The sequence below is a fragment of the Arvicanthis niloticus genome, chromosome 1 (assembly GCF_011762505.2).
Source record: "Arvicanthis niloticus isolate mArvNil1 chromosome 1, mArvNil1.pat.X, whole genome shotgun sequence".
NCBI classification, from domain to species: Eukaryota; Metazoa; Chordata; class Mammalia; order Rodentia; family Muridae; genus Arvicanthis; species Arvicanthis niloticus.
Genome location: NC_047658.1, coordinates 38,330,970 through 38,343,086, shown reverse-complemented (window position 1 = coordinate 38,343,086; position 12,117 = coordinate 38,330,970). Strand labels below are relative to the sequence as shown.

Genomic DNA, 12,117 nt, shown 5'->3' with positions numbered 1-12,117 from the left:
CTATTGGGCAGAAGGCTGCCTTTCCAGCTGCATCCAGAGCCCAAAGCAAAGCAATCCCGTCTTTGCCTAGAGAGGTTTTAAGTGCAGAGTTCAGCCTACAATCAACCCGCAGTTTCTGGGTCCTGCTTGTTCCCTGACCCAAACCTGACTTCTGGGCACAGGCACCGGCGCGCCACGCAGAGGGAAAGCCAGTCCCTGAGTTGTCCCGGTCACGCTCACGTCGCCCAACCAGCGCCTGACTGCCTTGGCGCGCGCACCGGAGCCCAGAGCCCCAGGCGACCCGTCGAGGGCAGAGTGGCCCGAGAGAGACGGAGCTAGAGCTCGGAGGCAACGGGGAATTGGGTAGACGCTGAGGATGGCGCGGGTGGGCAGAGCGCAGAGACCCCTTAGGCGCCCACTCGAGCGCGGCTTGGCAGGTGTAGGCGCCCGACCTGGGCTTCCGAGACCACACTTCCCGAGTGCGAATGCTGCTAGGCGACACCGCCTGGGGACCCACGGCCTCGGGCCCTCCAGCGTGACTGTCCGTGCCAAGCCACCATTTCCTCCCCGCCGAGTGTCCCACGGCACTCCCAACGAGTCCCAGCCGTCCCCAGCGGTGTGGGCCGCCTTCCCACGCGGCGCCGTTGGCCAAGGGCTTGGCAAGGCGCCCCCTCGCGCGTGGCCGCCGGCGGCCGGGAAAGTTTGGGGCGCGCGGGGCCGGCCGTACTCACCTGGCCCAAGTTGAGGTAGCCGTGCGCCGCAGCCACGCGGTCCGCCGCGCCGGGGCCGCCCAGCACTTGCACTGCCCAGTGGTTGGTGTAGACGGGGCGCGGCGGCGGCAGCGCGGAGCAGGCGGCGGGCAGCGCGAGCAGAAGCAGCCAACGCCAGGGGAGCGGCGCGAGCGGCGGGAGCCCGTGCCGGCCGGCGGCCCCTGCGCCCCGCGCGACATCGGCGGCCCGGGGCGGCGGCCGGGGCCCGGGCGCTGGCGGCGCGCGCGGAGGCATGGCAGCGGCAGGCTCGCGCGGCGCCCGAGCGGCGAGTGCGCCGGGGGGTGGGGAGCCGCCTTTTAAAGCCGCTCCGCGCCGGGGAAGCGCCGCCGCCGCGGGCGGGAGCCGGGGAGGAGGAGGCCGCCGCGGCGCGTTCCCGCCCGCGCGGCCCGGTGGCGCCCCTGGGCCCGCGCTCGTGCGGCAGTCTCCCGGCCCGCCAGCAGCCGGGGGCCGGCGCAGGGGAGGCTCGAGACTTCGGGTCTCTCGGGACACGGCGCTGCCCGGAGTGGCAGCCTCGGCTCCGCGCGTTCTGCTGGAAGCCGGGAGGGCTCTGGGCATCCCACGTGAGTTCCCCATATCCCGGAGGAGTTGACTTTCTACCGGTTGCGCCCCTGGAGGCTGAACTCACCTGCTGGGGTCCCCAAGGCTAGACAGCCTTGCTCAACTTAGCTGTGACAGTGAACGTGCAAATGTGCAGATCTTCAGGAGGAAACGATGCCAGGAAAACTCTAGGGTGTCCCAGGACCTGGCCTGACCTCAAGAACATATTGAATGAGCAAAGGGCATGTGGCGAACTTAGCTGGAGTCCACGAGAGTATTGGGGACACTGCGTTTATGCAGGGCTGAGGCTTAGCTAGAACGGCTGTGTATGTGAACTCCGTAGCTGATCACTTAGCATCTGTGTGATATTGGACACCTTTCTGTCCTTGCTAAGCCTGTAAGATGAGGATAACAATAGCATCTATCCATCGGGCTGTTTTGAGGATGTCAGCTCTTCCCTTGCAATCAGCTGACGGTAATGTTTGTTTTGATGAGCCCAGGGCCTGCCACGTGCTTGGTATTTCACTAGATTTTGTACACTCTTAAAAGTACCCACTGAGCTAGGACCAGTCAGTGCGAATGTGAGTTGACTCATCCTTACCCTCCCTCCCGAAGCAACCTGGAGAACTGGGGACATGACACGTTCACACTGTAAAGACACAATGATGAGAGGCTGGGATGGCTGCAAGGCTCAGAGGACCCATTGGTCCCAACTGGCTCCATACAGAAAGCAAACCTTCAGCCTGATTAATGCAGGAAGGGAGTCGAGTCGGGAAACAAAATACAGCAAAACAGAGCTGAGAAGGCCTTGAGTCAGGAAGGAAGCCACTTCACTCAGGTTCCAAGAGCCCCTGCTTCCTAGACTGGTGCTGTATGGAATTCACTTGCCTGAGTCTATAACCAGGCAGATCAGACAGATATGCCAGGGACCACAGGGGAGAGAGGCGGCAGGATCTACAGAGGGCCACCTGAAGTCCTTTCCAGTATCTGTCTCAGGAGTCCTTGGGTTTTGTATCCCACATGATCCATCCTTTCTACAAGCTTTTGTCACCCTAATGAAAGTGGAAGAAGGGGAGGAAACTTGGTGGGGGACCAAGCCAGGACAAGCCAAAATTCATGCCAACAGGGCTCTTGCCACAGGTGCCTTTTGACACCTGAGGCCTTCCCCCTTCTTCCCCAGATCATGAGTGCTCCTGTTGTCCCTGGCCAAGGGCAGTCAGCTCTCTGGGCAGTAACTCTAGATCCCCTCTTCGTTGCAGAATGTAAGACCTTGGGACAAGGCCTGGGTGCTCCCTGGTCTCCTACCTGATGGAAAGATCTGAGGCCATCACACAAAATAGCCAGCCCTAGAGAGCACTGCATATATGTTGGACAAAGACAGCATCCAGACCCTTCAGCCTGCCTCTGTCCAGTCAGGCAGAGAAGCTAACGGACAGAGGAGACTGGGGGCAGAGGATTCAGTCTGTTCTGTTCCTTTCCAGCAATCCACCTGGACAACCCGAGTCCCCTTTCTGGCCCTCATGGACCAACCTGGTTTTGACTCATCCCAGATCCTGTGCAGTGCTTCAAGAGAATGACCTGCGTGAAGACTCTGCACAGTGCACATAGTCTAGATGACACAGAGTATTTCATACCTCCCAAGAGAGTACCCCCTGTTACAGCAGTTATTGTAACAGGCAGAGATGTGGGTTTTCTGTAATAACTCGGTAGATGAAGGGATTCTGCCTACTGAATTGAGACTAACATGCATCTGAAGTTTGTACTTGGAGGGGTCAGAATGTATTTTGTTAACAAGGCTGATCCACTGGGACTAAACTCCCTGCTTGTTGTAGAAGTACCTAGGCCACAGCATCTCTGTAGGAAGACCAGCTTGCCAAAATGAACATCCTAAATCAAATTGCTGCCTGTGAGTTTCCAATTGATTTACACAGTGACAGGATTAACTCAATCACAAAAGTCCCAGCCCTTTGAGTTGAGATAGGATCTGTAATAAAACTTGCCTCGTCTTTCTGCAGGGAGGGGATTTCATTACTCACTCAGCTCTGCTCTCCAGATGTCCAGATGGCCCTGAGGTGTACGCAGCTCCTAGGCTGGGAGTGAGTGGGGGGTGTTTCTTCCCTAGATTGAGGTTGGCCAGGCTGGGCAGGGACAGGACAGGGACTGGAAAGGTGATTGGAAGTGACCGTGTTTCGGAAGTTAAAAAATATCATCCAGAGATGCTTTTACTAACATCTTCCCAAACAGGAGAAAAAAGAAGCATTAGGATGTGTTAATAGAACTGTATTCTTATGCCTACCTCTGGTCGTGGTACAGCAAGAGAAGGGCTGCCTAGCTGGGCCACAGCATGCCCCTAATGCAAGGCTTCTGTTGTAGTTATTCATATGCTTGTCTCCTGTGGTCCTGGAAAACAGAACATGTGCCTTTCCATTGTCATATCTCCTACCACGGCAATAGTATATTGTCACTGTTAAGTACTCTAAGTATGTATTTCTTGAATGAATTTTTCACCTCTGTAAGAGAAGTTATAGAAACTTGAACTGGATAGTGGTTAATTTTTCATATATATTGAATTATGTTGTACATGCATGTGGGTGTGTACTGCGCAGCCTCTTGGGACTCACAATTAACTCCATTTAAGTGATAAAAACTTGACTGCAGAATTGTACCTTTTTGAGTATGCTAGGCTCTACAGGACAGAATGATAGATAGCTCTGTGTCACACGGGCGGAGCCTTCAGGGGACTTCAGGAGAAGAGTGAGCGCTCAGTCCACAGGTTAGAGCACTTGCTTGTGTGTGATTGGGTTTCCTCTGTTGTAAATGGCAGTGACATCGTTGTCCCTGTGGGGGGCACTGTGAGGATGACAGGAGCTGGTTGGTGTGAAGCCCTCTATGGAGCACCTGGCACCCAGTAAGCGAGCACTTTATACTTGACTGCACTGCTGACTATGCTCTGCTGGATACCAGACACTCCACAGTGGGGCTTGGCAGTTGGCATTGCTGTGCTTCCCTGTGTGAGGCTTAGGGCAAGGAAGTGAACCATCTGTATCAAAGCCCGGTTAGCATTGTCTTCCTTTGGAACCAGGAAAAGCTCGTGATTGAGGCTCTGCTGTCACCACTGGATGGGACTGAAACTAAGTTTCTCCAGAGAGGGTTTGTGTTGACCTGGGGCCACTAGCTCCTGAGGCCCCTTGAGAACCTGCTTTGTAGTGTGAGCTCAGACTGAAAACCTTAGGGTTAAACCAGTACAATTCTCTGTATATTTCTCTCTACCTGGACCAATGCAGAGGATTCAGGGTTTCTTATCCCTCTCTGCCTAATGTTTTTTCCCTCCATTTTCTTTCACACCAACAATGTAGCTTTTGCATCGTTTTCTGTAATACTCCACCTGGGATGTTTATAAAAGAATATTTATTTTATTTAAATTATGTTATATATGCATGTGGGCACATGTGGGTGCCTATGGAGGCCAGAAATGGGTCATGAATTCCCTGGAGCAGGAGTTATAGGTGGTTGTGAGCCTCCCAACACAAGTGCTACAATCAAACTCTTTTTTTTTTTTTACAAGAGCAGGAAGCTTCTGACTATTGAGCCACTCATCAGCTTCTGACCTCTTCTGACATCTCAGAGGGGATGTGTGTGTGTGGGGTGTAGGGGGTTGTTAATCAATGAAGTGTTTCCTGTGCAAGTATGAAAACCTGAGTTGGGATTCTTGGCAGTACCCACCTGTTACTCCAGCAGTGGGAGGCCACCAGGGCATCCTATAGGTCTTGTCATCTTGTCAGCCTAGCTGAATTGGTGAGCTCCTAGTTCAGATCCTGTCTCAAAACATCAGGTGGAGAACAACTGTGGAAAACACTGTCAACCTCTGGCCTCTACACGTGTGTGTCCACGTGTGCGTGAACACTTGCATACACACACATACAAAATGACAACTAGGATACATTAAATCAGGCTGTAACAATAATATAACAATAATACATTAAATCATGCTGTGTCTTCTGATGGAGAACATGTAAGATCGAAGATGCTTGGTCTTAGTGTCCTGAGGACACAGCTCAGTAAAGAGACCTGTTGACTGCCGGGAATGTACTTGCCTTTTCCTCCTTCTTGTGATTCCTGCCAGCATCCACAGAGCTTTGATCTCTTTTCTTGCTTCTTTTGTTTTCCATCGAAATTGATTGTGATTATTCTGCAAAGTGAAGGCTCCCTTTGAACTGGTTTTAATTGTCAAATGCTGCCTATTATGTCTCTATTAGGAGATCCCTGGGTTGTTTTAGGCTGCTCTGTGTTCACAGGTAAGATAGATAGATACCTGGTAGGGCTTTAAAAATAAACGTTCCAACAAACCACACTTCCTTGAGACCAGATAAAAGTCCAAGGTCTCCACTATGGAGCACTGGTGTGACTTCAGGGAGGGACTTGAGACATGGGAGTCTCTGCTCCCCATGTACCCAAAAACCTTTGCCTAGGCCCAGGGCCCAAAGTTTTGCCTTACCACATCCACTTCTCTCCCAGTTTGCAGTTCTCTCTCCCTTCCATTCCCTGGGAGCCCCAACCACAGCTCACCCTTGCTGTATGGGGTTAAAGTTCTTCATTCCCCTCACAGTTCCACCTCCTCTGCAGGGCTCTCTAGGCTCTGTGTCCCTCATCCATAAACCTCTCTTGGACCAGCAGACACAGACAGCTCCTGTGCCACCTTCTGCCTCCAATTTGATTCTCCCTTCTTATCTGCACCCTAGATTTCTGAAGAACGAGCCCCCTGAAAACAGCCTTCCCTGCACACACAGTTATCCTGGACCCCACAGCTAGTATCCTGGGTCTTCTTTGTAATCTCACATAGAAGCTGGGTGTCAAAAACAAAATAAACAAACTAACAAAACAAATCTCAAAGTCTATGAAGCCTTTCCTAAGAGAGGCTCTGCAATGTGTTCCATTTTTTGCCTTGAAAGAATTCCTAGGCTCAGAGCTACGTGTAGCTAAATGTTACAATGTTGATATCCCCGCTTCTGTAACAATTAGGATACCTTTGGTTACAAAACTCTTGAATGACCAAGGGAAGAAGATATCTGACTCTAACAAACAGGCAACTAGGAGCCTTGGGTGCCACGGGGCAAACCTGGGTCTTGGACTTTCCTCCTGCAGCCTGGTTTCCAAGGTTGCTGTGACTGATTGATCGTCTTGGGGTTTCTCTGGGAGGGGGCATCCTTTACCCTGCAGCATGTTGCTGCCCTAGATTAAGCAAAAGAAAATTTAAGTCAGCAAAAGGTAACAGCAGCCTGAAGGTGGCTGGGGACCCAGCCTGTCTTCCATCTCCCTTCTATTTCTTTTGTGTTTCTTTCTTCTATATTCTGCTCAGCAAACAGCAGGCTCCAACAAATGTTTATTGAAAGGAAGAGAGGGAAAGAAGGAGTCTGTAGAAAGAGAACAAGGGGTATGGGAGGGGATAAAAAGAGGGGGAGCCAGGCTTAAGTGTTATTAAAATGAAGCACTGCCTAAATAGCATCGCAGATTCAAAGTAAGCAGCTTTGACCTTCTCTGAGTGCCCCAACCCTACCTTAGCCAAACGAGGATCTAGCTGTATTTACACAAGTCCAGCTGTGGGATGTACCCCTGTTCCTCTGTAGAGTAGTCCTTGATTCCAGAATGAGCTCCCAGTTGTCACCCGTGTATTTTCCCAAGTGAACATAACTTTAGAACTCACTCTCCCTTTCAAGGCAGGACAAACTGTGCCAAGCAGAAGACTGGGTGGGAGTCGTGAGTCTGCAGTCACTAGACTTGGAAGCTTAGCTCTGTCTACAGAGACCAGTGCTGAAGTTTAGTGTATCAGTAGCTGTCAGAGAGGTGCTGGGTGCAGACTTGTAGGGATGTAATGGCAGTCAGATGTTCTGTAAGGTTCCTCCAGACTCTTATAGACTCTATAGCTTCTCTCTTCCCTCAAGAAAATCACAAGCCAGGGAACTTCTTTGTCTTCTGCCCTGTTCTTCCCCAAAGCAGTCCTGATCCCCAGAAAACCACACTTGGTGTAGGCTGGTGCAGCCCTTATTCTCCTGTTTCTTGATTTTTTTTTCTTCCCAAGACCCTTTAGCAGACCCTACAAAGGATGCTTACCCCTCCCTGCCCTACAGCCCCTTCAGCATCCACTCTGTTTCTTCTGCTGTAGCTTCTAGGCTTTTGGAAATAGTGCCCACTTGCTCCCCACTTGCCTGCAACACTGTGACAGCCTTGCATCCAACCAGGAGCTGTATCTGTGCTGCTGAAAGACAAGTGGGGAGGAACCAAAACCACCCTGACTGGTCTCACCTGCCATTCATCCTTACACACCTACAGTGACACACAGATCTGGCTCACCTACTGCTGATTCAGTTCCTCCAGCACCACACCTCCACTCCCAACTGAACACCTTACTTCCTTCTTTCTCACAAGACAATCCCCTGCCTCAGGCTCTGGCTTCCTAACATTTTTTGTAGGGATTCGTGGGTCCTTGATGCCCCACCCTACCTTGTGGTGCTCTGGATTCCAATCCCATCCCTGTCAAGGACATACCTTCATTATTGTCAAATTTTCTGCTAGATTATCTTATGCTCTGGCAGACATCTATTGAAGACAACTCTTTCCGGCTACCTCCTGTTCTCTCTTCTCTTTATGTAAACAATCCCAAAGGCAGCACCCTGCTCAATGGTCAGTATCTCCACTGCTGATTTGAACCTGTTTGTATCAAGCTCCACCCTCAGAACCCAGCTGTGAACACCCATCACAAGCAGCCTCTGTGGTAATAAATCCAGTGGTGTGTGTGTGTGTGTGTGTGTGTGTGTGTGTGTGTGTGTGTGTTGTGCACAAATATGAAGGTCAAAGGACAAATTACTGAAACTTGCTTTATCTCTTTCTCTCTTCTTTCTTTCTTTCTTTCTTTCTTTTTATTTATCTTTCTTCTCCTTTTACCATGTGGTTTCTGGGGGATTGAACTCAGGTCATCAAACTTGATGGCAAGCACCTTCACAGGCTGGGCCACCTAAAGTGGCTCCATATCTCATCTTTGAAGCCTGATCCTCATAGGACTTTCTGGCACCCTCATCTGCTCAGCCACATCTCCTGACTCTCTGCCTATGTTAGGACTCCAAGGCCAGGTCCTCAGTGGCACAGGGTAGAAGAAGCTCCTGCTGCTCAGAGGAGGGGCCTCGGAGCTGAAGAGGATTAGATAAGGTCATCAGGGTGGAGACTTTGATTAAATCTGGTGGCTTTATTAGAGGGGGGAAACAGAAAAGGCATGGACCCATGCGTACACATACCTTCCCTTGCCATATGATACCTTGTATCACTTTGAGACTTTTTTTTTCAGATGCATCTGGAGAACCATAAGCCAAAGCAAATCTCTTTTCTTTATAAGGCACCCCAGCCTCAGGTAGTTCATTACAGTAATGCAGCATACACTCATATACACCTCTGCTGCAGTTACAGCAAATTCCAGCTCTGTCCTTTTGTTCAGACCTAAGACTGGGATTAACTTTTCCCTTCCTCCCATGTCTACAATATCAGTAAGCCTGGTTGTTTCCTCATTGGATAGTCTCCTGGTATCTGACTGATCCTCACCACGCCCTGTTATCCCTTTGGTCAAGTCATCTCACCTCCCAGTGGCCTTCTAAATGGCTCCCCTATCTTACCTTCTTCAATGTGGAGAACCATGTGTAACGGAACTCTCCCACAGCTCTCAGTCTTATGGACAGAGAAATCTAGTCCCCAGAGGGTCCATATACCTCCCCCCAGTTCAGAGTGGAGCCTGTCGATTAACAGAGAGCACTGAACTGGATGGGTTGAGGTTCTCAGAGGAAATAATTTTTAAGCTGTGCTTGAAGAAATAAACAGTAACTATGCACATAAGTGGTCCATCAGTCAGGTCTCAGCAAGGAAACAAAAATCACATTAAATATTTCTGATGGGGGATAGGACACGGGTAATAGAGGAGACATCAGGGGACAGCATAGTCTCTCCATCCCTGGCAGTGGCCAGGAGATCACTCCAAAGTGGACTAGCATGTGCAAAGGCCCTGGAGTAGAGGAAGCTTGCTGTGTTAGTAGGTAGAGGAGAGGGAAGGAGGGAGGGAGGGAGGGAGGGAAGGAGGGAGGGAGGGAGGGAGGGAGGGAGGGAAGGAGGGAGGGAGGGGCAGGAATACTGATAGTTCTAAGAGCATCGTGGGAGAGGAAATAAAGACAGGTCAAGTGGCGACAACTTCATCAGCTTTGGGAAGAACTTGGACTTGATCAGGAGAACAGAAAGCCAAGGAGGGACACACCTGTGCTCCAACCAGCCTGGTCTCAGCAGCTCCCACAGCTGCATTAATACAGTCTCTCTGACATCAGGAGGCCATGCCTCTGTCCCTTCACTGTCAGTTCCTTACTCAATATCTGCTGACTGTCCCCTCAAACTTGAAGCCACCTGTGCCAACCTCTTTACCCCATCTAGACTTCATGAGGCCTGAGCATTCCCTGTGGCATTTACAGCAGCGTCCTCTATCCCAGGACCCAGAGTAGGCTCTGCTAGGCTGCTCTTCCCTCATCAGTCTACCCTATCCCACCCAGCTCCTCTCCATATGTGATGGTTTGTATGTGCTCGGCTCAGGGAGTGGCACTAATAAAAGATGTGGCCTTGTTGGAGTAGGCATGGGACTGTAGGTATGGGCTTTAAGACTCTCATCCTAGCTGCCTGGAAGTCATTCTTCCACTAGCAGCCTTCAGATGAAGATGTAGAACTCTCAGCTCCTCCTGTACCATGCCTGCCTCAATGCTGCCATGCTCCCACCTTAATGATACTGGACTGAACCTCTGAACCTGTAAGCCAGCCCCAATTATATGTTGTCCTTTATGAGACTTGCCTTGGTCATGGTGCCTGTTCACAGCAGTAAAACCCTAACTAAGACACCATACATACTTAGTTAGCTCCATAGTTTGCAAAGTGTCTCACTGTTGAGGGGAAAACTCAAGCCTCCTGCATACTAGAGAAGGATTCAACTATTGGCCAGCATCCTTGGCTCCAAACAGGTTTGCTCTTGATTAATTCGAACAGAAAGACTGCTCCAACCATTGCCCATCAGTCCCCATATCCAGCTGTTCCCCAGTGTCTCAGCTGTCAGGTGCTCCATCTGGACTTCCTGGCCAGCAGGGCAGAGCTCACACTCAAGCATTTTAGCACCATCCTTTGGTATTCCTGCTCCATCACACAGGACCCATGACTGTTCCAAAAGCACTGGCCATCTGCCTAGACACTCTGACCTTCATTCCATACCACAAACCTCTCTGTGTGTCTCTCCATACACTGTAGTGACTCTCTGACTCATGGTGGGGGTCCCAGCTGCTGCTCCTCATCTCAAGGTTCCCTCTGTACCACTGCCACATCCCCATCTTCTCATTGACAAACCTCAGGCATGGCAATCTTAATCCATCCCTGCTCAATAAGGCAAAATCCTCTGAGCTAGTATTTGCTGACACAGTGGCCTCTATTAAGGCCACTGGGCAAATGGGTCAATGTGGAGCACCCAGCAGTGGGAGCATCATAGGGTAGAGGTCCTGGGGCAGCAGGAAGCTGGGTATGGTGAAATCTAGAAGTGAAGCAGAAGGTCAGAGGCACTGATAGAGAAGGGCAGTCAGTGCGGAGGGGTGTAGAAGGGTCCAACAGCCTTTCACAAGATCTGTTAGTGCTTTGGGTGGTCCATACACTGTGACCGCTGTCCTTATTCCCAAATGCCATTCCTTCTATGTCTTCTTTTCAACAAGGTTAGGAAGCAAAGTCTTCCTGTTCAACCAACCCAAGAGCAAACCTGTTTGGGGATAGAGATGCTGGCCAATAGTTGAGCCCTTCTCTAGCGGGAGGCTTGAGATTTTCCCTCAGTGGTAAAAAAGATGGAAGGGAGAGAAGGAAGGCTGGAGATAGCTCAGTGGTTAAGAACACCCAATACTCTTGCTGAGGACCCAAGTTTGGTTCCTAAAACCCATGTCAGGGGGTTTATCACTACCTGTAACTCCAGCTCTAGGGGGTCTGAGACCCTCTTCTGACCTTTACAGGCATCTTTATTCATATCACACATGCACACACACATGCACACACACACACGTGCACAGGCACATCCACACAGAGACACATGCATGCACACACACATGCGCACACACACATGCATACATATAGGAACACACTTTAAAAACAGAATCTTTTAGAAGGAAGGATATATGGAAGAAAGGATGGACAATGAATGGGCCAGCTTTGTTTGTAAAAACCAAGGAGACAGCAGCATCCTCTAGCAACACAGAAAGTCTTCACTGTGCAGTGTCTTGATTTATTCTGAGGCCTCTGGGCCCTAGGGTAGCAGAGATTATAAAGGCACAAAGGGGTTTAGTGACATGCTCAAGGGTTATATAAATAAGGACCCATTGGTGAAAGGATGTCTGTTTCCAAGAGACAAGAATAGAGGAAGGTACATAGCTTTGCACAGGAGATTAGCTCCCTGTAGTACTACCCTCAGGGTGCATCTTGACAGGATCCAGCCATCATTTGCTGGCTTGAACAGAATACCTAACCTTCCCTGCCTTGGTTTCCTTTGCTGTAGATGAAAACAATAATGGTACCTCATGGTAGAGAGTAAGGTGGTCTTGAAGGACCCAGTGGCAGCACACAGCCTGTAGACTGGCGGTGAACCTCCTCAGAAGTGCATTATTAATTTGGCAAAGGGCTGTAGTGACTGGTGTGATGTGTGACCCATAGGGCTGGGGAGGGGGACTGAGTGCTGAGGGAGCTCTGCTGGGTTCCTCTGAGGCTTCCCTATACCCTAAGTGCTTCCTAACGCCAC

At 50.6% G+C, this 12,117-nt stretch overlaps 1 protein-coding gene and 1 long non-coding RNA gene across 3 annotated transcripts in view; one reads left to right on the top strand and one right to left on the bottom strand.

Annotated features, from left to right (window-relative positions):
- Window positions 1–1,290, bottom strand: part of Pcsk6 (proprotein convertase subtilisin/kexin type 6) — a 185,885-nt gene extending 184,595 nt beyond the window's left edge. For both annotated transcript variants that reach the window (XM_034507496.2, XM_034507503.2), the window contains exon 1: window positions 711–1,290. In XM_034507496.2, coding sequence (XP_034363387.1) covers window positions 711–983 — 273 coding nt within the window. In that variant the 5' untranslated portion in view covers window positions 984–1,290. The remainder of the gene's footprint in view (window positions 1–710) is intronic.
- On the top strand, window positions 1,170–3,823 carry LOC143442607 (uncharacterized). Its single transcript, XR_013110907.1, has 2 exons — window positions 1,170–1,309; window positions 2,768–3,823. It is a non-coding gene; the product is annotated as an uncharacterized LOC143442607 (long non-coding RNA).
- Window positions 3,824–12,117: the final 8,294 nt, after the last annotated feature.